Source organism: Balaenoptera borealis, assembly GCF_965194805.1.
Source record: "Balaenoptera borealis genome assembly, chromosome: 14".
NCBI lineage: Eukaryota > Metazoa > Chordata > Mammalia > Artiodactyla > Balaenopteridae > Balaenoptera > Balaenoptera borealis.
This window is the reverse complement of record NC_138875.1, coordinates 69,858,922-69,886,043: the sequence shown is the minus strand read 5'-3', so window position 1 is coordinate 69,886,043 and position 27,122 is coordinate 69,858,922. Positions and strand designations below refer to the sequence as shown.

At 45.3% G+C, this 27,122-nt stretch overlaps 1 protein-coding gene and 1 long non-coding RNA gene across 6 annotated transcripts in view; one reads left to right on the top strand and one right to left on the bottom strand.

The window, feature by feature from the left end:
• The first annotated feature begins 48 nt into the window (after nt 1-48).
• LOC309611325 lies at nt 49-6,510 on the top strand. The gene is made up of 2 exons (XR_014234447.1): nt 49-158; nt 5,563-6,510. It is a non-coding gene; the product is annotated as an uncharacterized lncRNA (long non-coding RNA).
• EWSR1 (EWS RNA binding protein 1) overlaps nt 6,269-27,122 on the bottom strand; it is a 28,751-nt gene continuing 7,897 nt past the window's right edge. Inside the window, exons 5-17 of one of the 5 annotated variants that reach the window (XM_082355587.1) lie at nt 23,527-23,713; nt 21,259-21,426; nt 18,926-19,137; nt 17,661-17,841; nt 14,850-14,887; nt 14,284-14,316; nt 13,842-13,960; nt 9,713-9,842; nt 8,757-8,879; nt 8,134-8,296; nt 7,626-7,723; nt 6,851-7,103; nt 6,269-6,666 (exon numbers count right to left, since the gene is read on the bottom strand). In XM_082355587.1, coding sequence (XP_082211713.1) covers nt 6,627-6,666; nt 6,851-7,103; nt 7,626-7,723; nt 8,134-8,296; nt 8,757-8,879; nt 9,713-9,842; nt 13,842-13,960; nt 14,284-14,316; nt 14,850-14,887; nt 17,661-17,841; nt 18,926-19,137; nt 21,259-21,426; nt 23,527-23,713 — 1,745 coding nt within the window. In that variant the 3' untranslated portion in view covers nt 6,269-6,626. Of the gene's footprint in view, nt 6,667-6,850; nt 7,104-7,625; nt 7,724-8,133; nt 8,297-8,756; nt 8,880-9,712; nt 9,843-13,841; nt 13,961-14,283; nt 14,317-14,849; nt 14,888-17,660; nt 17,842-18,925; nt 19,138-21,258; nt 21,427-23,526; nt 23,714-27,122 lie in introns of those variants that run through there. The other 4 variants (XM_082355588.1, XM_082355589.1, XM_082355590.1 and 1 more) reach the window with 4 other exon arrangements.

Here is a 27,122-nt window from a genome sequence, read left to right as displayed (position 1 = left end):
GGCCGCGCTCTCTTAAAGGGGACGCGCTGTTCCCGGCCTGGGGAGGGGCTGGAGTCGCCATATGCGGGGCGGGCCAGGGACTCGGCCCAGCCCTGAGCGGAGGCGGGACCACTGCCCCCAGGCGACCCTTCCAGCCCAGAAGTCCCATCCCCAGCCAGGCTAGGCCTCACGGTCCCCTCCACCCTCCTTGGTCTCCTGGGGAGGGGTTTGGGTGTTTCTAGTTGCTCTGCCTCCCCAGATAGTGGCCTCCCCGGGTGAGCACAAACGGGCAGTTCCCAAGACGAACTCAGGAAGCGATAGGGGCCTGGGGATGCAAGTCACCTCCGGCCGGAGTGGACCTCCTTAGGTCAGATAAATGAGGCCGTCCAGCCTTGGGTGGCGGGCTTCCTATCAGCAACGCCGGCCTGGGGGAGGGGGAGAATGGCTTCGTTTTACCCCCACTCAACAACCACTGGCTCCTTATCGAATGCTCTTTGTTAACCCTCAGGTTAGGGGAATCCGTTTCTCAGATGAGGACACTGAGGCTGGGGGTGGGTAGGTGGGTGGCTGAGGCCCACGTTTCTGACGCTGCGGCCCATACCCTGCAGTGGGGACAGGCCAGTCCTGGACCACCTCTGGCTATCGGGGTGGGGCATGGAATGAACGGCAGAGGCTAGGCGGCAGCCTGGCTCTGGAGAGTTAAGACCCGCTGGTTTCTTTTCAAACTGCAGAGGAGGGACCTGGCTGGGACCAGCGGGAAATCCTGCCCCTGCTGCGGCTGGGCGGGGACACCAGGCCTGGCTGGGCGGCAGCCTCACTGGCCAGGCGGGGCTGCTTTGGGGAAGCACCACCACCAACAGCCGATGCTCAGAGCTTTAATAAAGCTCCTACTGTGTGCCAGGCCAGCTGTGTACCCTTGACCTGAAGGAACCAATGAGTCACCTCTATGAGGGACACTCATGCCCAAACTTGGGCTGAGTCAGGAGAGTAGCTGGTGGCGCCGGGATTTGAACAATGACTATTATGGGAATACCCTCATTCAAGGATCGGGGCATTTGTTACCTACTATGTGCCTGACCTCCTGGTGGCAGGCTGCTCACATGCATCATCTCACTGAGTCCTCATGACCTTTCAAAAGGTGGGCTCTTACCCCAATACCCAGGTCGTGCAGGTCCCACTCTACCCTCTCCACAGCCCCCTCCATCCACTGCAGAGTGAGGAAGGCCCATGCCTAGAAGTAGTAACTAACGGCTGACATTGACATGGAGCCTACTGGGTGCTGTGTCTTTTGGCACTGCAAACCAAGAGCAAAAAGCAGAGAACAAAACAGAGCCAGCTCCCAGGCTCCCAGTCTAGAGGTGGCTCCTGGGCTGCAACAGGGACAAGGCACTGGGGAGAAGAGAGCGGGGAGCAGGAGTGGGGGTGGGATGGGCCTGCAATTTTTAAAAAAATTTATTTATTTAGTATTTATTTTTGGTTGCATTGGGTCTTCGTTGCTGCACGCGGGGGCTACTCTTCATTGTGGTGCGTGGGCTTCTCATTGCGGTGGCTTCTCTTGTTGCAGAGCATGGGCTCTAGGTGCGCAAGCTTCAATAGTTGTGGCATGTGGGCTCAGTAGTTGTGGCTCACAGGCTCTAGAGTGCAGGCTCAGTAGTTGTGGCGCACGGGCTTAGTTGCTCCACGGCATGTGGGATCTTCTGGGACCAGGGATTGAACCTGTGTCCCCTGCATTGGCAGGCGGATTCTTAACCACCGTGCCACCAGGGAAAGTCCCTGTTTGTTTTTTTTAAATATTTATTTATTTGGCTGCGCCAGGTCTCAGTTGCGGCAAGAGGGATCTTTGTTGCAGCAAGAGGGATCTTTGTTGCAGCGTGTGGGATCTTTAGTTGCAGCATGTGGGATCTAGTTCCCTGACCAGGGATTGAACCTGGGCCCCCTGCATTGGGAGAACGGAGTCTTAGCCACTGGACCACCAGGGAAGTCCCGGGCCTGTAATTTTTGATCAGTGAACAGTAAAGGTGAGGGAGGGAGCTGTGTGGATATCTGGAAGGAAAGTGTTTCAGGCTCAGGGAATAGCCAGGGCAAAGGTCAAGGTGGGTGTGTGCCTGGTGTGTTCAAGAAAGAGGGAGGTGGCCTGTGAGGCTGGGTGGAGGCAGATGGAGGCGGGGCTGGGGGGGCCACGCCTCTTTTGAGGGACCTGGGAGCCATGGAGGGAATTAGAGCAGGGAAGGGGTGTGACCTGAGTTAGGTCGTAACAGGTTCCCTGTGGTAGTGTGGTGGGCAGGGCAGGGGCCCTGGAGGAAACCAGGTGGTGCCAATGTTGAGAGGAGTTGGATTCTGGCTGTATTTTGAGGGGAAAGCAGATAGAATGTGCTGGTGAATTGGGTGTGAAGGTGAGGACAGAGTCCCAGGTTTGGGGCCACTGATACCTGGGGAGGACAGGATTGCTGCAGATGGGGCAGCGGAAGATCAGGGTGTGGAAACTAAGTAATTAAATTCTCAAAACAATGCTTTTATGTGTTCTCCTTTTACAATTTTGGGAAACTGAGGCCCAGAGAGGGAAAGGGATGTGTGTGGTCAGCAGCTGTGCAGGAATCTGACCCCTGCTCATATATACCTCGTGTCACTGCAGGGTCCTGGACACAAGAGAGGTCAGAGTGAACCTAGGCCCTGCTGTTGGTCATTGGGTGAGACGGTTAAGCTCCCTGAGTCAGTTGCACTGTCTGTAAAATGGGACAACAGTAGTCACACCAGAGTTGTGAAAATGTTATTACTCAGCCGAGTGCAGCCAGGGCATACATCCACTGCTCCTCTGAGGAGGAGGAGCCGAGGGGGGATTGTTCCTCTCTATCTCCAGTCCCCTGAGCTGTGGCCTGCCATCACAGAGGCCCACTGCAGACCAGAGACTCCAATATTCTGACTCTAGGACACATGGCAGGTGTGGTGCCCACTGGTGTGGCCAGACCCACGGCCCAGGCCATGGAGGGCCTTGGCTTTGACCCCCTCTATCGTAAGGCGTCCTCTCCTCTTCCTGGCAGGAGCAAGGGAAGCATAGACACCGCTGGTGGGACGAGAGGTTTGGGCTATGGTTGTCCTGAGCCCATCCCCACAGACCCCGCAGGCCACCTTCGAGTACAGAATGCTGGGGCTCCAGTGCAGGCTCAGGCTGGCCCTTGGGCAACGGGCACACGGCTGGATTTCCAGCCTCGGTTGCTGGGTGCTAGGGCGCAGCCTGCTGGCCTTGGTTGCAGCCGGAGGTTGGACAATGGGCTTGCGGGCAGGCCCCAGCCCTGGCACTGAGCAGCTCAGGTCCTGGCTGGTTCCATCTGATGCCCTCCAGGCTAGACTGACCTGTGAGCATGGCCCAGGATGAGTTGGTGACCCAGGGGGGCTTCAGGATGCTTTGTCCAGATGTGGGTCCAACCATGACGACTGCTCCTGCCCCGGCTGTGGGGTGAGTGACCCCAAGCTCCCCTGCGCTGCCTCCTGTGCCCCGGAGGAGAAGCAGGACCAGAAAGCCTGGAAGGCCCACTTTCCCACCAGCCTCCATCTCCCTGTGCTCACGCTCACCCTGCGCCCGGCAGCTGTTAGGAGTGGGGCAGGATGGGGCGGCTCCAGGGCCTGTGGTTGGGCCTAGGGGTGTGGGGTCTGGCCCTGTCACTGCACTGTCCTCGGCCCCAATTTCCTCCCTTGGAGGTGAGCCACTCCCTGTGAGCCTTTGTCCACGCGTAGGGGCAGAGATCGGTCTCCCACTGACCCCTGAACCTTGGCCTGGGTCTGCGGGGTGTGGTCTTGTGGGACCGCGAGGGTGTGCCGGAAATTTTTATTCTAAGTGTGACTGACCAGGAGCTCTTGAGAATTGGGAGCGGCGTGAGGAACCCGGTTTCCACTCCCCACCCCATCCCCAGGCTTCAGCCAGCTCTGCGCAGCCCTTTGAGACAGGGCTTGGAACCCACGCTGCCTGAGGGCATCTGAGGTCAGTGCAGTCCAGACGTTTCTTTTGGCTGAGAGGACCTGGCCTGCCTGACGTAAGTACCTCCCCTGGGCCAAGGCGCCAGGGACGCGAGGCTGCTCCTGCGGGGGGCCTCAAGCTCTGGGCAGGAGTTAGGCAACGCCTGTCACACTTGGTGGCTGTCCCTGCAGCAGCTGCTGGGAGGGCTGCTCGTGGTCCCCTAGCTTGTGCTGCAGGCCGGGGAGGGGGTGGACCGGGCACCCAGCCCTTTAGAAATAGGATGCCTGTGGGTGGCAGGTCAGGAGGGGGAGAGCGTAGGCTCTGAGGAGCCCCCTCGGGCCTGAGGGCCAGTCTCATCTCCTCACCTGAGCCACGGGGTGCTCACTCCTGCCTCAGGGGCTGATGAGCACTTGGCACGATGCAGGAGCCCGGTGACGGAGACCGGTGATGTCGTGGGTGCGTTCGGGCCTCAGGAGTGTGAACTCTGGCTCTGACGCCTGCCAAGACTGAGGTGGGAGCGTCCTTGGCCCCTTGCGAGAACAGCACTGGCCTGTGTGGTGGGACTGCGGGGAGGAAGGCAGAGAGGGCAGCTCGGGTCACGGGGCCCTGAGGGAGGCCAGATCTCATGGGTCATGGCCAGCGTGGCAGGAGCCTCCGGAGGGTTTCGAGAATGGTGAGGTCGGTCAGCCTCTGGGGGGTAAGGGCTAGAGGGGTGGAGAGAAGCTGGGAGCCCTGCGAGAGGGCCGTGGGAGGCATGGGTGTTTCTGGTGCTGCGTCTTGGAGAGCCTGATGGTTTGCTTTGGGGTCTGAGAGAACAGGAGTCAATGAGGAACTCCAAGGTTCAGGATGAGGGGACAAACTCTTCCTCTTGCTGAGAATGGGGTGGAGGGAGGTGCGGGGCAGGATCCAGCCCTTTCAGCCCATCAGATCCTGGGAAGAGCTGGCACTTGGGAGAAGGGTGGGCGGTCAGCCAAGCAGTGAGGGGTCAGAGGAGCCCTATCACAGCCTGGGAGCTCCTGTATTTAGAGGTGAGGCAGAGAAGGAGGGCAGCAGAGGCTGGGAAGGCACCACCAGTGATTTGGTGACATGGAGGTCGCTACTGTCTCAGCAGAGGCAAGACTGGTTGGAAGTGGTTTCTAGGAAGGGAGAGGAGGTGGATGCCGAGGAAACAGTAAAATGGCTTGGTGGCTGGATGGGGATTAATGAGGGGTAAGGGAAGGTTTTCCAAAGGTGCAAGCGCAGTGTGTATTCATTTGGGAAATGGGCTGGTAATGCAGAAAAAGAAACAGGAAACCACAGAGTTGTAATGTAAAGTACGTCCAGGTGGGCTGGGGAGAGAGCAGAAGACCTGGGGTGAGTGGTCAGACCTTGGGGCCAGCAGGGTGCTGTGAGCAGTGTACCCGCTTCCCCAGGCCCTGCTCCCACTGGGCAGGGGATGGAAGGGAAAATTCACTCCAAACCCTTGCCCCTTCCCCTGGCTGAAGGTGACAATCTCTCCTTGAGCCTTAGGACACTAGCTATCTTTGACTGGGTGGGTGTGTTAAGGCCGAAGTTAGTTTCTTGAGCATCTGCCTGGGGACACATTTATGGATTAAGTTACAATTGCTTACCTGGAAAATGGCTTTTCCCAGATGGACGTGTTAAGAGCCTTGGATCTTTGAATGACTGAAACCTACTGGCCTGCTTTGGATACTTATGCGGCTCCAAGAAGAGACCAGACTGACCACAAGGCCAACAGGTGATGGGTCTGGGGCTCTTCACATCTCCTCCCCAACAACAGAAATGTGCTCTGACCCCACACAAGGCAACGAAGGCAATCTTAACCAAGGCCTCCATTTTAGTCTTAGGCTGTTTACCTAATTTTCAAACTCTAACCCCATAACATCAAGGAAGCACAATAACCAACCACTACCACTTGAGTAGGAAATATAAAAACGGTTCCCCTCCTTAGCTGTCACTAAGGCAGACCTGCATCCTGAAGTGTGTGGAGCCTCAGAGGCCCACCAACTCCACCACTGCTGGGAGGGGCGTTCACAGAGGGCCCTGTGACCCAAAGCTCCCTCAGAGGGCTCCCAGCCACGGATCCCCAACACAGTGCCCCCCACTGCAAATCCGACAGACCTGGGCTATGACGTCCCCTTGAGACACGGCTCAGGGTCAAAGTGACACTCGAACCCCCTTTCCTTGCCAGCAGCACCGTGACCAACACCGCACTGTCACATCTTGACCGTTCAGATTTCCTCACACATGACGCTTGAATGAGCTGTGATCTGGGGGGTTGGGGGCATGCTCCAAGTAGATGTGCAGTGGCTGCAGAACAGAGGCCGAGAAGGATGATGGTTTATAAACATTTGGAATTTTATTTAAAAAAAAAAACATCACAACCATGAACATTGTTACAGAGAGGCCCTCTTGGTTCTCCACAATGATAACTGAGCATGCTCACAAGGGATTCCCATTGTTTAGTCTTAGTTAGTTAAACAACCATCTTTAAAAGAAGGAAAAGAAAAACTCGGCACACTACCATTTAACTTGTTTTAATGTTTCTTCACAAATGGTGAAAAATACTAAAGTACAGACAGGAATAATCATAATGTTGTGGCCAACATTATAAATATGGAATTATAAATTTAAAACATTTTCTGGTTTAAAAAATAAATCTGGTAGTCAATGCAGCTCTGCGGGGTCTCTGCGTCTAGTAGGGCCGGTCTCTGCGTTCCTGACGGTGCTCGCCTCTGCACGGCAAAAAGGAAAAAGGGGCAATGTGTTAAAATGGAGAGAGGAAAGGAAGCCCTTCCACAGCCCTGAGCTGAGCTTCCTGCCTCATTCGCACAGAGCGGGTGAGACCTGCTCCAAAGGTGGGAATGGCCTGCCGCCCAATGGGCCCTGTGCTCCACAGCTGATTCTACCACCACATACTTATCCATTTTTCCAGGTCCTCCACGCCCGCCTCTTCTTCCTCCCATCTGTTCCATCAAAGGTCCAGGGGGTCCCCCAGGGCCACCTCGTCTTCCTCCACCAAAGCCACCGCGGTCCATGCCCCGGGTGCCACGGAAGCCACCTCTGTCTCCACCACGGCCACCTCTGAACATTCCACCAGGACCACCTCGATCCATGAGGCCACCTCTTCCTCCCCGCATGCCACCAGGGCCACCTCTGCCACGGTCACCGCCTAAAGGTAAGGGAAAGTACAGGAGAGGCCAGCTCAGTGCTAAGACAGAGAGAATGGGTGAATGCAGAGGTCCCCTCAGGATCTGCTGTCTTCCCCCAGAGCAGAAACGGATACTTACTCACCCGAACACCTGGGTCACAATTTAGAACTGATGATGGAACTACAGGTGACCCTTGAACAACAGGTTTGAGGTGCATGGGTCCACTTATACATCGATTTTTTTTTCCACTAAATATAAACTACAGTACTACATGATCTGAGGTTGGTAGAATCTGAGGATGTGGAACCACAGATATGGAGGGAGGGCCGACTAAAGTTTTAAGTGGATTTTTTTTGACTGCACAGAGGCCCGGCGCCCCAACCCCCGCATTGTTCAAGGGTCAACCGTGTAACTTAAAGAGCCACAGTGTCCAGGGCTGCACTTGCTGAAATCACCAACCTGGTCTGGGCAGCTGAATTTTGTTTACCAAGCCCACCAAGTTAACACAAGAGGTTTAGTGCCAAGAAGCTGAGGGTACCTACCCGGGGGTGGGAAAGGTGGTGGGAGGAAGCCTTCAGGCTTTGGGGCCTTACACTGGTTGCACTCTGTTCTCCACGCAAAGTTCTGGTTTCCACACCCCCTGCATAAAGTTACATCACAACAGTATCACTTATTGAACAAGTGAAGGCACCACCTGAGCAGAAACCACCATAATCACTGAATCCCGGGGTCCAACACCACTAAGAGGATCAGTCCACAGAAAACGGCTTTTGAGCCGTAGCCTCAGGCAGCAACACACCATAGCACCAGAGTTTGATCCAGCGAAGTGTCTGTACAACCATGTGGGCCTGAGTCGAATGGACTGTGACCTTCTCCCGAAGGCTCCAAAACAGCCGGTAAAGGACCGACTAGGCCACCCCCAGCAGAGCCATCAGGGTCATCATTAACGCTCCTCCGGATGAAAAGAATCCAGCAGGCCTCTCCAGAATGGGAATGGGGCAAGATGTAGGGAGACTGCACTAGTGTCAGTGTGCCCGGAGAAGTACATACGGATTGGGGCACTGCCAGTCTCCAGCTCGGTGCTGGACGTTTCCTCCTCCAGACGGGTTCCCTCGGGAACCGCGGGGCCCTCTTGGTGGGAAGCCTCCTCTGTCTCCTCCACGGCCTCCCATGCGACCCATGGGTCCTCCAGGACCTCCTGGGCCTCCTGGACCTGCAATAAGAAAGCATAAACCACCTCTTTGCAGCACCAGATGTGCTACAGGCATACGTCTCATGAAGGGACTCAGAGATCACAGCTGTCGCTGCCCCATCACCTGGCCCATACTTTCCCACAGACCCGAGGGCTAGTCACTGTCGTCACTGCAGTTAGCTCCACAACAACTTGAGGAGGGCAGATGAAGAGAACAGCCCAGGGCTAAACCCCAGGCAGCGTGGTTCCCTGGGGATTCCAGCCTCCCTGACCAATCAACCCACCCATCCTCTTCTTTCTCTTTTACTCCCACCAACTTTTACCGTCAGCATCCAATAGTCTAGTATCGATTCTACACACCTTTTCAGTATTGCTAATGGGCTTGCCTTCACTCTAGAAACCAAGTTCCTCAAAGACAAGTGTACTAAAAAACTTCCAAAGCAACACAGGAACAGCTCAGAGACAGTATCCAGTAAAATACCTCCTCGGAGCGGCGGCGGCATCCCTCTGCCCTCACGGGGGGGCATTCCTCCCCGCATGCTGTTCATTGGAGGCTTCTTCCGAGCAAGAGAAACTTTAAGTTTGCTCCCTTGAAAATCCTTCCCTGAAACAAGATTAACAGAACGCCAATTACTCCCAACCTCCAACTCTTAGTCCCCTTGAGGGACTAGGCAAGGTTAGATGACTCCTTTTTCACCAACCCCACCCTATTATCAAACCAACCATTCCTGCTTCATCAAGTGTGCCCACCCATGATGTTCCCTAAGATTTTTACAGGCAAGGCCAGAAAAGCCTTTAAAAGAAACAAACAGAAAAACAAAAAATAGGGTGAGAAGCAAGGACAAGTAGAGCAGGAAGTGGCCAATAGAGGAGAGGCAGAACTTTCTGACACTTTAAAGTTGGTTTTGTGTGAAGTGAAATTCCAGGATCAATGTCAAAGCCACATATATATGTAAATGCAAATGTATACGGCTGAGATGTCTGTGGGACTTTCTGCACCTCTGACATCTGTGCTTAGACAAGAATGACAACTTTAGCATGAGGCTTTGAACAACGACTGAAAGTAAGGGATCTCTTAACCCATGGTCAGTGCCCGGGCCCTCACGTGGCTGAGGGGAGCGCGACAAGCACTTCCCAGCAGCCATCCAGTGCTCCTCCAGGAGAAGAAAGAGGGTCTTCTTGCTCCTTTGGCTCTTGAGGTCCTCCTTCCTGCCACGCCCTATAGCCACACAGAGGGAGAACCTATCTGTCCCTGGTCCCTAGAACCACTTTAAGAGAACAACATTCTAGCAGCCAGAATTAAATACATCAGAGCAAGACCCTTTCTTAACCCACAAGCTGACACAGGCAACACTTGCTACCAGACCCTCTGTGTGCCCCAGAGGAGGCAGAGCTAAGAAGGCTAGGAGCACACCCTTGTTGACCTAGGGTTCCTACCATCAAACCACTCGACAGCAGTTTTGGCAGTTGGCGGGTCTTCATAGGATACAGTAGCATCGCCTTTGGGCTTTCCTGTTTCCTTGTCCAAATAGATATGGATCATGGGTTGTCCAGTCCTCTTGTTTATCTAGGCATAAAATAGCATAATTAAGCTGTGACCAGAATATACTAGTTTTCAGGGCAAAAAATCCATGTGAAATTTTTTTCCCCATCCAAGTTCTTTAAACTGTCAAAAGCAGTAAATTTTCCAGACACACATTCAGAAGGATGTTGTTATAGTTTATCTCTGAGTGGTGGAATTATGGGTAACTTATTTCCTAAATAGCTACCACAACTCTGTACTTAGAAGACTTTTCCTCTTAGATGTGTTTCATCATAAAACCAAAATAGGTTTTATCATAAAACCAAAGTTCCAAATTGTGTATATGAACAGTACAGGTCCCACTCCTTCCCCAGCCACCTTTTCCTGTGTCCATGCACCTGCCCCAGCACCCTGTGGGTCACACTAACAGGCACCCAGTGAGCAGCCACCTCTTAGGACTCAGTCAGGCTTTGATGCCATCATATAAGACACACATCACATAAAGTAAAAATTACCCTGAAACATTAAGTACAACATACAGGGCTGTGAGTGTGCTAAAAGGAGTCTTGATTATCTCAAGTTCAACACAGCCAGTTTTTCCTCCAGAGACAGAACAGCTGACTAGTTTTCAGCTCAACACCAGATGCAAGTGGCTTGAATTCAAGAGCCACACTGCACAAGAATATGGCTTTATGTGTTTTTTGCATATGATCAAACTCTTATCTGCATTTATAAATAAATTTTATATATATATATATATATATATATATATATATATATATATATATATATATATATATATATATATATATATATATATATATATATATGCTGATACCTATGTTTCACATAAACACTGAAAGGAAATGTGGCGAAATAGTGGTATGAATGATGGGGTATGTCAGTTTTAAAATCTGTAATTTTACAAAACTTTGATAGTAAACACTGCTTTCTTAACTACAAATAAACCCCACATACCCAAATAAACAACATATAAATCACAAGTAGAGAGAAATCTCCTTATATGATTTAAGATTTACCAAAATCGCTGAATCAGAAAATGCCATTCAAAATAGACCATTAACTAAAAAATAAATCTAAAAATAAAATAAAGATCTGCAAAACTTTTAAGGAGATTGGCTTTACCAAAGACCTAATAAATGGAGAAATACAATGTTAATGGGGAGTGGGGGGCGGGGAACTACTCAGTACTATAAAAATATCAATTCTCCTCAAATTCTTATAGATTCGGTGACTTCCCCGCAGTGGTTAAGAATCCGCCTGCCAATGCAGGGAACACGGGTTCGATCCCTGCTCCAGGAAGATCCCACATGCCATGGAGCAACTAAGCCCGTGCGCCACAACTACTGAGCCCTCACGTGCAGCAATGAAGACCCGATACAGCCAAAATAAATAAATAAAATTCTTACAGGTTCAGTAAACATCCAATAGATTTTTGGGTTTTTTTTTGCCGCTCTGCACAGCATATGGGATCTTAGTTCCCTGACTAGGGATCAAATGAGTGCCCCCTGCAGTGGAAGTGTGGAGTCCTAACCACCGGACGGCTAGGGAATTCCCCCAATTGGGGTTTTTTAAGGAACTTCATAAACTGGTTCTAAAACATATGTATATATATAGAAGAGCAAGGAGTAAACAACAAAACATTTCTGAAGAAAAAGAATAAAATGGAAGAATTTGCCTTACTAGGTATCAATATTGAGCACAGAGTAATTAGCAGTGCTACTAGCATAGGATCACGCAAATTAACCAAGTATACAAAACAGCCAAGAAACAGCTCCAGGTAGAGGTGTACTTTCTATGTGAAAGCATTATATACCACCAGGGAGAAGATGGCTCTTTCAAAAGATGTTGCGGAATAAAAGGTCTTGCAAATGGAAAAAAATACACAAACCCGTAAGGTAATGACCTCTAAGTTCAACTACAGTAAAATTAAGAACTTCTACTCATCAAAAAAAAAGTGAATAAGTGGGCCACAGGGAATTCCCTGGCGGTCCAGTGGTTAGGACTCTGCCCTTTCACTGCTGAGGGCACAGGTTCAATCCCTGGTCGGGGAACTAGGATCCCGCAAGCTGTGTGGCACGGCCAAAAAAAGAAAAAAGTGAGCCACAAGCTGGGAGACCTGTATTTGCAACAAAGACAAGAATCAGCATTCAGACAATAAAGAACCACTAATAAATCAACAAAGGACAAACAACCCAATGAAAAATGCGTACAAAACACAAACAGGTATTTCAAAGAAGATAGCGTGCCATTATAACATTACTAATGATCAGGGAAAAGCAAATTAAATTACATTTCCATTTTCTTCTACCGGATTAGTGAAAGTTAAAAAAAAAGGTGATTCCCAGTGAGGGTGTGGCAGGTGTGCACTCAGAGTGCCAGTGGGAGTCTAAGCTGGTCAGCCAGACAGTTATTTTGAGTACAGTTATTAAACACTGTACACATCGTAAGAACCAGCAGTTCTACACCTGGGCATAGTGGGTTCTCATTATCTGTGGGTTCAGATTTGCAAATCTGCCTACTCATCAGTATTTTGCCTACCAAAATCAATACTTGTGGCACTTTTTGTGGTTACTTGCAGACATGCACAGAGCGTGAAACACATGTTGCCAGGTGCACATGTTCCCAGCTGAGAAGGAACAAGATGACGCTCTCCCCTCTCGTTCTAGCTCTCTCTAGAAATGACCAGAGGACAGAGACCGGGAGGATGGGGCAGTGTTCTGTAAGAAGTTCTGGCTCTGGGACTAAATGGATGAATAGGAATACCAACTTGGGCAAGTCTCATTTCTGAATCTTTTTTTCTTTGTAAAATAAAGTGAGTAGGATCTATCAGGATGAATTTTTTTAGAATTTATGATTATAATATATGTGAGATGTGTATGTGTATATGTGTACATACTTCCCCCAGGGACAGTGGCTCAGCATTCACTAATTCAGTGTTTATAGTGATTTTATAGAACTTAACTACCATGAATAACAAGAATCAACTATATACACAATAGAGAAACTAGCACACCAGGAGATAGGTACAAGGACATTCAATGGAGCATGGCTTATAAACTAAAAAGTTAGAAGCAGCCTGTTAAGAGAATTTACGAATAACTTGTGATATATTTATGAATGAAATACAAGATGCCCAGACTTTTGAAATTTTGACCTAGGGACCCCCCCCCCCACTTTTCAAAATCCCAGTTTCTCTTAGTTTTCCTCATCTAATTAATAACCCCACCACCATTACAGCAGCTCAGACCAAACCGTTCTAGCCACACTAGCTTCTTTGAGTTTGCCAGGCAAGCTCCTGCCTCACTATCCCCTCCACTATTCTGAAATTATTTCCCTGCTCCTAGTGGCTCTGTTCCTCATTTTATCCCTGTTCTATCTTGCTGTATTTGTTTTCCTCCCTAACAATCACGATCACTGAACATAGCACAACTATATTCCTTTTTACAGTATGTTCCCCACTATATGTAAACTCCAAGGGTTCTTATCTGTTTGTTCCCAGTATACTGCCTTACAGTAGTGTTTAATAAATACTCTTCAAAATTATGTAAAACAAAATATTACTGAGGACACATCTATAAAGTAAAGAAAGGGAATGATAAATTTCAGGATGGGAGTTGAGAGAAGGGGTAAAACTGGGAAGGGAAGACATATACCAGGTACTTCAAAGGTACTCATAAAGCCGTACTTCCTATGCTGGGATATGGATACGTAAGTGTTCATTATTTTTAAAACTATGTCATATTCTATATCTCACAATAAGTAATGTTCATGTTAAGTAGTCTTACAATTAACATGATAATTATAAAAATGACCCTGAGTTATCAAGTATGCTTAATCATGTTTAGCTTTTCTTTTCTATAAAAAATTTGTTTTTTGCTTTTTGTATTTTAAGGAGCAAACCACAATATGGACAGTCCAGAAGGAAAAGTCAAGCAACTTCAGAAACTCTCAAGTCAATTCTCTTTAAAATGCTCTGTGGTTGAAAGATCTGCCAAATCACATGGTCACGCTTTTACTTACCTTGACAACTCCACACTGCTTAAAGAAGTCTGCCAGATCATCTAGAGTCACATTGTCACTTAATCCTTGCACATAAATTGCACTGTTGTCACAGTCTTCATCTGGATCTACAGGTGGGCCTTCCAGAGAAAAGTAGACAAAGGGAGTTATTGTCATGTATCCATAAGGGCTTATTAACCAATGGTCACTACTGCCCACTGGTATTCATCACAAAGCTAAGAGAACTACCAACCCTACCAGTAAGAATGACATGGAACTCTTGGTTTAGTTTATTTTTATTTAAGGTGGTTATGAGTAGTCACTCATGATAAAGGAAGCCCCAAACTGCTCTTGACAGCAAGAGTATCCCATTGATTTACCAGGCTGTTGAACCCCAACACGCACTTGCTTCTGTGCTATTCATTTATAAAGCACAATATAAAAATCAGGAATTCGGAATTACCTAAATCAAGATCTGGTCCTTCGTCCATGGGTCCTGCCAACCAGGAAAGATCATATAAAATACTGTTAGTGCACGTCTTGCAAGCTACAAACCTTACAAACACACATAGCTATCTACTACACCACCATTTGATGGGGCTTCATTAAATTCAAAATGACCCGCACTGCTAAAATGGAGCAGTGCCCCTTTAACATTTGTGAAAGGTTTGCTAGGGTTTGCTTTTTCTTTGCTGGTTTGCTTTTAAACCATTAACCAAATACACTCTCAATGCTTATGTGCCAAATTAGTGTTAAATTTAAGTCAAATTTTTTCCTCCAAATAAACCAAATTTTAAAACTGTATTCTCCCCCATATTACAGAAGCAGCTGCTCAATACTTCAAGTTACCCTTCGTTTTGTAACCATAGGTTAACCTTATTACCCCTAAGACAATGCCGGCAGTACCCATTAGTCTCTTTTGTATAGATCATTTTTAAACCGCTTATGAAACTAATATAAAATTATAGTTTTCTAAAAACTGACGGTATTTTTTTTAAACACTATCCATGGTAATACTCAAAAACTTACCACCAGGCTTATTGAAGCCACCTCGCTCTCCAGCGCTGCTGGGGGGATAAACGAAGAAATGAAGGCCTTTCCCTTTAAAAGCCAGTACCGCTCTGAGCCTTGGGGGGGCTCGTGGGGAAGAAGGGCACTGGCTAAACACATCTCCAAACAATGCATCTCTCTCATCTTGTCACTATGCCTTTCTTCAGGGCAGCTCGCTCAAATTTCCTTTATATACAACCTTGCTCGTCTGATTGTACACACCACTGTGGTTGGTTCCTTTCATTTCGGGGGGCTGGTATTAATAGTGCAATACTTGGCAAACTGGGGGAAAAAATACATCCCAAACACCCACCCCGTCAGCTGAAAAACAGGGAGAGCTTGGTGTGGAGAGAAGTAGCAAGCTGGGGTAACTGCTGTGATGAATCTTTTCATGTTCATAAAGGTGCACCCTCAACCTCTCCCAGGGGAGAGTCAAGTGAGGCCCCGGGCTTCCTAACAAGTCACAGTATAATAAAGCAGGAGACACCAAAGTAAAGGCCTACAACACACACCAGAGGACACATCCAGCCGATCTTCAGCATAAAGCCATACATTTCAGGGCACTAATGGGTTTAACAATCGCTGTGAAAGGAGAATTTACAACAAATACCAAGGCTCCACGGACTGGGGGTGCAACTTTATAGACATATCAGTTGAAAACAATGACAATGGCAGTATAAAATCACCGCCTTACACATCTTAAAGGGGGAAGAAATATGAATTGGGCCTTTTTGTTTTTTAAAAAATTAAATAAAGGCAGCTCCTCAGTGGGAGGCCCTGAGCTTTTTCTAACCAGTATTGCACCTTTAATACCTGAATATACAATTTCAAGCTGTTGCATGCAGCTTTGTTTCCTTTTTAAAAGTACACACCATAAAATGTTCTCTCTCTTTAAACACAAAAGTTTACACTTTAATGTTACACAATTCTAGAGTATTATACCTCCTCTGGTTCATTACCAAACAACAAGTATGCAGTTACCAAAGTTACAGAAGGATTCCATTTATACAATGAATACATTTTGTTAAAAATATTCTATGTATATTTTTCCTCTCCATATGGACACCGTGTCTAGTCCCACTTTTCATTATGCTGCCGGCTGAGTACTGAGTACAGGTACTTTTTAAGTATTGAAGTGTATACAAGGCTCTCACTTTGTAACCTGTAGCATATAAATGCGACAAAGCATGTTAAAAAGTTTCCACGTTTAACAGCCAACGAAAATATCAAAATACTGAGGCAATGAAAAAGGGCATGTTAACAACATTGAGTGCCTTACCTGCAGAAGACACTGAAAACCATCACCACACCACAATAAAAAAGAGGGGAGAGGGGAAAGCCCTTGTCCTGTCCCCAAAGGATCCAACCGACTGCTTCACAGTCTGTTGAAAAACCTATGAGGAAAGCCATGATGTTTTCTATGGCTTCAGGAGAGACTTCTCACCCAGAAAGAGGGAACCCCTCTACTAGCAAAGTCTAGCAAAATTAGTAGAATTATTACTTCTGGAGAATTAAAATGAATAAACTTGAAATTGGTTTTGCAATCAAAAAATACTAAGGATTCTAGGTGATTGGAAACGTGATGATAGTGATTTTAAGTGTCTACATCTACTTAAAACATCCATAGAGAAGGTGAAACCTTTATAATGGAATGACACTCTTCAAATCAGAATATTAATTTTACTTTATACCAAATTATTCATAAGTTTTTGCATCTTGTAAAATGACTTTCTTCCAATAAAGATTTCACCGAAGACTTTTTAAGTTATGCAGAATATGCAAAACAGTATTTTAAACCAGTATTGTTCAATAGTAAACAGACTGCTAATGTAAAAAATAAAGACCAACTTTTTAATGTATTTAATCTTGAACTACATTTCTAAAGAAATTCTATTCAGTTTTTCCTTGAACCTACAGTGGCACCAAATCCAATTTATACTTACATTAACATTCTGCATAACTTTTTAACTATTTATATAGGGACAGAACACACACAGAACTAAGCCTTCTGGATTATGTTAACCAACATTATACCTCACCTTCATCAAAGTATAGACACCAGAAAGGGAAGAGGGTATGGGAGAAGGGAGGGGAAGGGCAGGCACAAGTAGCAGGGTTATGTTACTGATCTAAACAAAGTTTTCTAAACCAGATTGTGCCATAAATTAAAATGGTCAAACCGATTTAGACTTCTCAAAATCTCCAATGGGAAGAGTGATCCCATAATTATATACATTACTCTTCAAAAAGCTATTGGACTTCTTGTGTACCAGGTGCACCTCAGGCCATAGTTCAAGGGTTATGGGACCAAGATCTTCATCATTATGTTCAACAGTTCCGAGTACAAAAAGAAGTTGGGGACAAACATTGTGGAAGACAGCTGCATTCCTTTTTTGCAGTATATATACCAGGTATTTCAAGACAACCATTCAGAAGCAATTAGTTAAATACCTAGGGTTGTTATAAGAGTTGTGTGTGTTCCATCCCAAGTCTATTACCCACAGAGGCTTTTGACCTCTGGAAACCATGAAGGGAACTGAAAGCTCTAGTTTCAAAACCATTCTTTGTTCTCCCCATCCCAACCAAGTAGATTGGCACTGAAAAAAGCAAACTGCCTCTATAGATATGCCACAGAGATGACATTTCCATGTTTTGGAAGATGGCTTGGGCTCATCAGATTATCCATGGAAATGCAGAAATAAATTTCTTATGTCTTTCAGTCCCTTCTTGCCATTGAAAATCCTATGGATGAAACAAAATTAGGTAAAAGGAGAAAAGGTTTGCTCTTACCCCATTCCACCGCGTCCTCCTCCCCGCCCACCTCTGCTCATGCCTCCACGATCAAATCCCCCTCTTCCCCTGCCCCGGTTATCAGGGCCACTCATGCTCCGGTTCTCTCCTGGTCCGGAAAATCCTCCAGACTCCTGCCCATAAACACCCATGCTACTGGGGTGGTCCTGTCGGAATGAACCTGAGGAAAGAGTCACATCTGTAAGCCGTGGACCAGCATTTACACCACTGCCTGTTGTACTTTCTCCTGGAATCATAGAATTCTCAACTGCAAGGCACAAACCAAGGTACCATCTTCTTTAGACCTGATTAAGCACCCCTGATCAGCGGGCTTTTTAAAGTTCAACAAGAACAGCTGGCTCATTAAGGCTGAAGTAACCTCATATAGTTCGTCTAGAATAGACCACTCCCAAACAAAAAAAGGACTCTGGTCAACAGTTTACAGGGTTCTGTATCCTAAGATGTCTTTAAAAAGTTGCTTCTTAAGAGTGGCCCCCGCTTGCCACAACTAGAGAAAGCCTTCGCACAGAAACGAAGACCCAACACAGCCAAAAATAAATTAATTAATCAATTAAAAAAAAAAAAGTCGGTGTAAGTTACATGCATGTAATTGTTTTAAAAAAAAAAAAAAAAGTTGCTTCTTTAAACCACACTCAAGAAACAAAAATGGAGCCAGGTTTCTTGGGGGTTGCTAAGGGGTAGTCTCCATCAAGTAGCACTACTCATCTCATTGTCATAATGAGACATACTCAGAATGGAATTTAGTTAAAAGACAACAACAATCCAGGTAGAGATCAAACTGTGAAGACAGTTTTTTGAGTTTTTGGTTGCTTTTCCACATAAAACTGTAAGCATTCTGTGAAACTTTTTTTGGTTTGTTTTATGAATGTAAACAAAAACAAAACATAGCATTTTGTTAACTATCAAAATTGCAGTAGTCTTCAATAGCTACCTGCTCACTCTCTCTTAATAAGCTGGGGTGGGCAGGCCATAAGAAATGCTGGCTTCACTCACTGCATATAACCTCCCCAAAGAGAGCAGGGCTGGCAGTCTACAACGTTTTCTCTGGTCAGTTACAAACTCTCTTTTCTTGTAAGGCATACTAATAACAATTAAATTGGAGAAAAGCCAGGATATTAGCCAGGATATGATACCTTCAAGATGCATCCTGGAGTTCAAAAGTACACAATAGTAAAGAGCATTTCCCCATTTCAGAAACTCCAAACATAACCATTCTTATTTGGTTTTCTCTCTTAGCAACTCACTCTGCTGCCCGTAGCTGCTGCTCTGTTGGCTATATTGACTTGGAGCCTGGCTGTAGGATCCAGTTTGGGGGGGGTAACTAGTGGGCGGCTGCTGCCCATAGCTGCTTTGTTGACCATAGCTACTCTGTTGTCCATAGCTGCTCGGCTGCCCATAGGTGTTCTGCTGGGAGTAACTGCTCTGATCATAACTAGTCGGCTGTGTAGAAGAATAGCTGAAAGTAAAAAAAAAAAAAAAAAAAAAAAAAAAGAGCTTGTTAGAAAGGAGAGACTTGTTATTTCTTCTAGTCCCCTAAACATGAGACATTAATAGTACATGGCATAGAAATCCTTTAAAATGCAGTTACTTTCTACATATTAACATACAATGAATTTAAAATAAGCAAGTATTTTTGTATTCAGAATAAAGCTCTGAATGGAAGGGAGAGGATATTATTAAAAACAACCCATCTATAAAATGTACAACCCTAGAGCGTCTCCTTTACCCCCACCCTCATTAAAACAATAGTTATTCTCAACCAAATTCAAGGCAAATTCGGGAGTTTAGGTGCTTCCTGTATTAAGGGAAAAATAGGCAGATGTGCTGCCAGGGAAGGTTGCCCCAGCAAAAAGGCACTGAGAAAAATGAGGCAGTTAAGTGCGCTATTCAGTTCTAAGGCTGCCTCCAATAATTCCCTTGAGTGATGACAATTTTTCTGAAGCTAAAAGGCCACTTGGTGTGTGTTTGGCCATTTTTCTCTTGAGGATAAGTCTAAGTTTCAAATTGCTTTGGTATGTATACAGTTTCAAACTTTCAGACATGCCTGATCATCTACAAAATCTGGGCATTAATAAAGAAAAGATGGACAAGGAAATGTCAGTATCAAGGCGTTGTATGAAAGATGAGTTATTACATTGATATTCATCTTCACACATGTCAACTACAGGGCAGGGAAACTAAACAAAGATACATTCTTACACAGAAATAAAGCTTGAAAGAACTGGTATTAAACTCTGGATGAACCATGATAATGAAAAACCAAAAAGACAACACATTTTACAATTTTAATTCTAAGAACAACAATTTTAAGTATCACCACCTCCCTCACCACAGCTGTAAGTATTCAAAGGCCTCTCTTCACACCAAGTGCACCTATTCCACTAGCCAGATTAAGTGCTCTCAGCATGACAGCTGTGGGTGGGCCCTGTGGAAGAACTGCTAGAGCCCTGCCCACTGCTGCTCCAAGCTGAACAGAGACACTTACCAGTCAGCTGTATTTGCTCATAAGCCTGCTCATGTCTGCTGTACTTTAATGTATAAACCAATGAAATGAGTACAAAAAGGGGAGCTGTTAATTCTACCAAAACTAAGTTAACACTTTAGGACACAATTCAGACAATTCATTTGAAAACTTGCATCAAATTAAATGTGAGAACTTGCAGTTCTTCCTCTACTTTAAAGAAACCAAAACTGGACATTGTAGCTGCTGGTGTGGTTAATGTACGACAAAATACAGAACAAGTAAAGTCTTAGTCAAAAGGAGGGGCCTTGGCCTAACCGTTAAAAGGCTGGTGCATGGACTTCCCTGGTGGCCCAGTGGTTAGGAGTCTGCCTGCCAATGCAGGGGACACAGGTTTGATCCCTGGTCCGGGAAGATCCCACATGTCATGGAGCAACTAAGCCCGTGCTCCACAACTACTGAGCCTGCGCTCTAGAGCCCACGAGCCACAACTACTGAGCCTGTGTGCCACAACTACTGAAGCCTGCACGCCTTGAGCCCGTGCTCTGCAACAATAGAAGCCACTGCAATGAGAAGCCCACGCACCGCAACGAAGAGTGGCCCTCACTCGCTGCAACTAGAGAAAGCCCGCACGCAGCAACGAAGACCCAATGCGGCCATAAATAAATAAATAAATAAATGTATTTAAAAAAAAAAAAAAAAGCCTGGTGCATGAATGAACCTTTAAATATAAAATGATTAAGGTGAACTTTCTTTTTTCGAAAAAATAATGCCCTGCACTTTACCCAGCTCAAATGCATCGGAGAATGTGGCTTCTATGGTTCTGTTTACCTGCTTTCATTGTTTCTCATCTGAATAAACTAAAAGAAAAAAATTAAAAGAAAAAACCTAGAGTGATAAAAACGTATTTAGAGAAGAGTTTTTGACTGTCGGGCACTGCTATCAGAACTTAGGACTGAGGTTTTAATGTACAATATGTGGTCAGGCTTATCACTGGGAGAGTCAGATAACGTAGCCCACCTGAGGAAGCAGAAGCAAGCTGGTCAGCCTGAAAAAAATCTGTTTTGTTATTCTACTAGCTCACTGGCCACAAGAACAAGAAATGAGAAGACTGACCTGGTAGGAGGATAGGATGGTGGTGCCGTGACTGGCTGCATGGGGTAGCTCCCAGGTACCTGGGGATAACTGTAGTTACTCTGTCCATATCCTAGGCTGGGCTGGTTGTAACCCCCTGTGCTAGATTGAGGTTGACTAGTCTCAGCGGGTTTGTTACCATCCTGCGGTCTAAAAGGAGAAATAAAAAAGTGAGACTTCTTTTTTCTCAACCACAAAACTCTTGGGTAAGAACTCTACAATCTATGAGCAATAAGCAATGTTAGTATTGAGCTTGGAAATATATACATTTGAAAAGTGAACTACATCAAAACCCAATGTCAGTCCAACTGTTTCTGCTGGAAGACAACACTAAAGATGGGGGAGACTTAATCTCATCCACAGAAGAGACATCTACATGCTCCATTCATTCCATATCAGCAGCTACAAAAGGCAGTTACAATACTTTGTGCTGCCCATTTAAGAGATGTGGGAGGGGAGGTGGTTTGTTCGGGAAGAAAATGCCTTTTCTCAAAAAGGACCATTAAAGACAAACAAGAAACTTTAACAATAATGCAAATTCTGGGTCAGAGTAACATTTACATAAGTCCATGGCATTTATAAGTTTGGGCAATCTGTGGGTTTATGTTTCTTTTTATGTTTCTCATCTATTAAGAACAGACCGGAAAAAAACATTTCCTAACTTGAACTGCCATAAATTAATCTAACCCTGCCTCAGTCTCCATAATGGACATACCAGAGTAGGGCAGGGACACACATAGGGATGGAGACAGACAAACACACACACTCCTCTCACGCTCAGGTGAACTGGAAAACATCCTTGTTAAGGGACGAAAACCAATCTTAATCCCAAGGAAAAAAAAGAGGTTTCTATAATCCCTTTACCTTAACAGTTTATAACAGGGTTGTAGCAAAATGAGCATATGCTATTTTAAGCAAAGCCCAAGAATCAGCAGGCAGACCAGGGAGGATGTGGAAGCACTGGTTTCTCCAAAGAGCTGAAACGGGTCACAAGCCCCCTCTTTCCAGGGGAAAAGGGAGTAGCTATCACTGATCACAAGACAGCTGTTATAAAGTGTTAAGGATCGAAAAATTAAGAAAAAGGAACCAAAAAGGATGATTTATTCAAAGACCAATTAGTAATATACCCCCAACCCCCAGCTATGGCTTGGATATACTGTTGCAATGGAGCATCAAAGGGGACTTCAAACATCTGAGAACACTCTAGGTCAACTGAATTGGGACCCTACAGGAATCAGCTTAACACTAACCACTGCACAGGCTGTCTAGAAGAGGTAAACTACCAAGTAGCTCTGATTACTCACTGTGCATTTTAGAAGTAATCTCATGAGTGTTTGCCAGAGCTAATTTCTTACCTCTACAGCAGACAAAAAGTCTAGGTTACAAGTTGATCTCTTGTTTACTCCCTAAAAAGTCTTCTTTCAAACCACAATTCAATGTTCCTTCAAGACTGTATGCAGAAGCCACCTAAGTGCATTGCCTAAAGCAAAGACCTGAAATCTTCTGTTAAGTCATAATTAATACTGTTTACTTGCTAATCAGTCACGGAGTATGAACTTTTTTTTTTTTTTAAACATCTTTATTGGAGTATAATTGCTTTACAATGGTGTGACGGAGTGTGAACTTTGCTCAAATATTCACCCTATAGCAGGGCACCCAGTTAAGAATTTATACTTGCCTGGGATATTTAGATTACCAAGCCAATACATAATACAGAGAAAATCATGTCACCAACGTTTGACTTCTGGATATGGATATATCCTTTACTGACAACTGGATCGTGTGACTATTTCTTGAACCACATGATTCTACCCCCTACCCCAACTGTGAACTACAGTGTTTTTCCCAAAGAGAAAGGTGTTATCCATTTACAGGGTCAATAAAACCAAAGGTAAAAGCATCAAAGTACAATTCTATCAGTTGTTCTGTTGTGAGGAAACCACACTCAATTTTCTTCTGGGTTTAGCAAAGTAAATACAACAGCTTCCTCCTACCGGAAAGTCCACTCTTCTGAAACTAGACAACCCCACTCAGTGACATTCCTCATTTTGGCCCCTGGATGGCACCATTTCTCTACTAAATGAAGAGTATTGTTTGTGGTGTGACTGTACCTGGTGAAGAACAATTAGTTAACACCTAAGTATGTGAGTAAGCATTACAAAGGAACCAAGTCATACATTCTAAGTGAGGCTTGCTCTCTTTTCTGAAAGCCTGAGGTTGCTGCGTTCGGAGTAGGTGAGGGGGCCTTACCTTGCAGGCGCGGTGGCTGCTGGCTGCTGCCCGTAGGCTGGATAAGCAGGCTGAGTGCCATATGCAGACTGAGCTGCATAGGAGGCCTGGGTAGTAGTGACTGTAGCAGTGGTGGTATCATAAGCACCAGTGCCGTACCCCTGGACAGGCTGACTGTATGCCTGGGGGGCAGTTGGAGTAGAATATCCTGGAATAAAGGAGAGCTATGTCAGATTTCTGGCTCTTCAGAGACCTGCCTAGACACTCATTAACAAGACAATCTGTAAACCACCTACTTTCAACCATCATGATATTTAGCTCCTTTAAATATTTCCCCTTCAGTAAAAATAGCAACAAACCAATATTTAAAGTCTAAGTTCTCTGAAAATACTCAGTTTTCAGCAAAGCACTGTCTCTTTTGCTCTAAACCACACCTAAAAGAAAGGAGGAAAGAGAGTAGGCCAAAGAAAGTGCTGGTATAGAAAAAAGGGCTCCCTTTGCCCCCACCTCGAAAGCATTCAATAGGGGACAAGTCTGCTTTCACTAATTCTATACTGCAACAGGAATAAAATGTCCCAGAAAGGGAAGTAAAAGGCAAATGACACAACATCTTTAAGTAGCTATAAAATAATGATCCAGGTACAAGTTTTAGCATTAAAACCTATCATTTGGAATTATTTGCTTTCAGCCCCAAGCATCATGGGCAGTTCACGTTTAAGGGAACTGGAAATTGCAGAGAACATGTGTTTAATTTTCAGTGAGATGTTAACAATTGATTAAACACTCTAAGAACTGCTAATTTTGTTTCGGGTAACAAACAACTAAGAAAATGCTTGTAACCAGCACTAAGATTTGAAATGGCACATTAGTAATAAACACATACTACAAATTATATTTGCTTACGTACATATGACCAACAAAGGTTTTCCCTATTTAACTTTTCTGATAAATTATTTTAAATTAAAGTTAACATTCCCAAAATAAACATTGAAAAGGTAAATGTTTTTCACATAATAAAACCATTTGAGATTCTAAGCCCGTCATCAAATTACCCACCCCATTTCCCTTATTTACCCACCGCGAGCAAATGAGTCTTTTTCCTGCTCAGCAATACTGGAGATGGACTCTGCAGCCCCCTTGCTATTTCCCTAACCAAATATTACAGACCTGCTGTCACAGGCGTGCAGAGACCAAGCTAGGCTCTTTCCCTAGTTCCTGCCTCTGCCAAACCAGGCAGGATCCATGCCCTTTCTTTTCTTTCTTTTTTTGCCGTACTGCTCGGCTTGCAAGATCTTAGTTCCCTGACCAGGGACTGAACCCAGGCCCTGGAGTCCTAACCACTGAGCAGCCAGGGAATTCCCGGGATCCATGCCCTTTCACCTGGAACTTGGGCTTGGAATGTGACAACTCCCACCCCTGGACCTGCAGCTCCTAACTTGCGTCCCTTTCCTATAAGAAGTATTATAACCTTTCCTGGTGCTTGGCTTCCCTCCCTCCTACTCCTCCCTCATGGTCAATGAGCACAAGTTAAGCCATGCAATAAAAAGTTGGGTCTAGCTGTCAGCATTTATGTCCATCAAAGAAAAACCCAAATCTCACTAAAGTAAAAATGTTTCAGTACTTAAACTTCAGTTAGAATAAAGTGTCCTCACTATATACACAAAAATAAATACAAATACCAACTTAGCCAAATACCAACAAATACCAACAGCCAAAAAAACAAATACCAACTTCCCTTGGTACAATCTAAAGTGTCATCTTTTGTAGCACAGAGTATAATACTTTCTTCTCCATCTCAAACATTTTAGGGAAATTCTGAAATTAATTATACACATATTTCCTTCTCAAATATGTTGGGCTGAAGTGTATATGAAAGCGTATTTCACAGAACAGGGAGCCCCAAGCACTGGAAGTTTTTCAAGTTGGCATGTTATCCATCTGAACTGTTTATTTAATTTAAAAGTTCTTTGCAGAATCCTAATGTCAACCACATAAAGCACTCATTTATTTAACTGGAATCTAATTCCACCTACTCTGTTACTCCTACACAGATTTTTTTTTTCCCCTACATGACAGGCCATCTATAAGATTTACAAGAAGAGGACTTCCCTGGTGGCACAGTGGTTAAGAATCCACCTGCCAATGCAGGGGACACGGGTTCAAGCCCCGGTCCGGGAAGATCCTACATGCCGCAGAGCAACGAAGCCCGTGCGCCACAACTATTGAGCCTGTGCTCTAGAGCCCGCGAGCCACAACTACTGAAGCCCGTGCTCCGCAACAAAAGAAGCCACCGCAATGAGAAGCCCACGCACCGGAATTGAAGAGTAGCCCCCGCCTACGCCAACTAGAGAAAGCCCGCGGGCAGCAAAAAAGACCCAATGCAGCCAAAAATAAATAAATACAATTAAAAAAAAAAAAAGATTTATAAGAACAATTAAAAAACAACAACAACAAAAAAAAGTGACAAGGGCAATAACTCGTGTCATAAAAGTATCCAGCAACAGAGCCTTGCAGTGCTAAAGATTACACTAATAGACACTGGGTTAATTAATAATCTTTTTTTTAAATTAATAATCTTTTAATTAATTGTAGTACCCACACAAGCAGCCAATCAAAATGAGCAAAAATTAAAAGAGTAAAATGATTTAATGACAGTAAAAAAGACCAACAGCAAAAAGACAACATATCTACTATGTGTTGATAAATTTAAGGAAAAAGGTAGTAAGAAACATCACACAAACCAACCAGAATTTTTGTTCAACGTCAATGATAAAAACTAAAGTCTAAGATTTCTATTCCAATTAATGAGTTGAGATTTATATAGCTCCCTTCTCATGAAGCTTAATTTTAAAATATTCTAGAAGTGTCTTTTTATATTTCTTCCAATAATTATCCAATGACTTTTTTAAAAATAAATTTATTTTTATTTATTTATTTATTAGTTTTGGCTGTGTTGGGTCTTCGTTGCTGTGTGCGGGCTTTCTCTAGTTGCAGCAAGCAGGGGCTACTCTTCGTTGTGGTGCACGGGCTTCTCACCGTGGTGGCTTCTCTTGTTGTACAGCATGGGCTCTAGAGCACGCGGGCTTTAGATGCGGCGCGTGGGCTCAGTAGTTGTGGCTCGTGGGCTCTAGAGCACAGGCTCAGTAGTTGCGGCACATGGGCTTCGTTGCTCCGCGGCATGTGGGATCTTCCCAGACCAGGGGTCGAACCCATGTCCCCTGCATTGGCAGGCAGATTCTTAACCACTGCGCCACCAGGGAAGCCCTATCCAATGACTTTTATGTGTAAAGGCAGTAAGAGGTAAGGAAAAAAGTATTAAGTGTTCCTGAACCTACTTACTACTGTCAGGGTCCTGCTTGGTTTGGTTCAGCCTCAATTTGCTCACTAGGTTTAATTTTAGTTCCTACACTCCAAAAGTTGATGGAAGAATTTGGGGAGATATGAAGGGTAAACTACATAAACTACATAAACTTCCATAAACTACAAAGCAAAAACATGGCTCCACAGAATCTAGAAGGCTACTGTATTTCCTATAAATGACTTTATCATGTTCTTATAAAATGATCCAAAGGCTCCAAAGGCTAGATCTAAGCTGTATTACTTCAGATGATACTTAT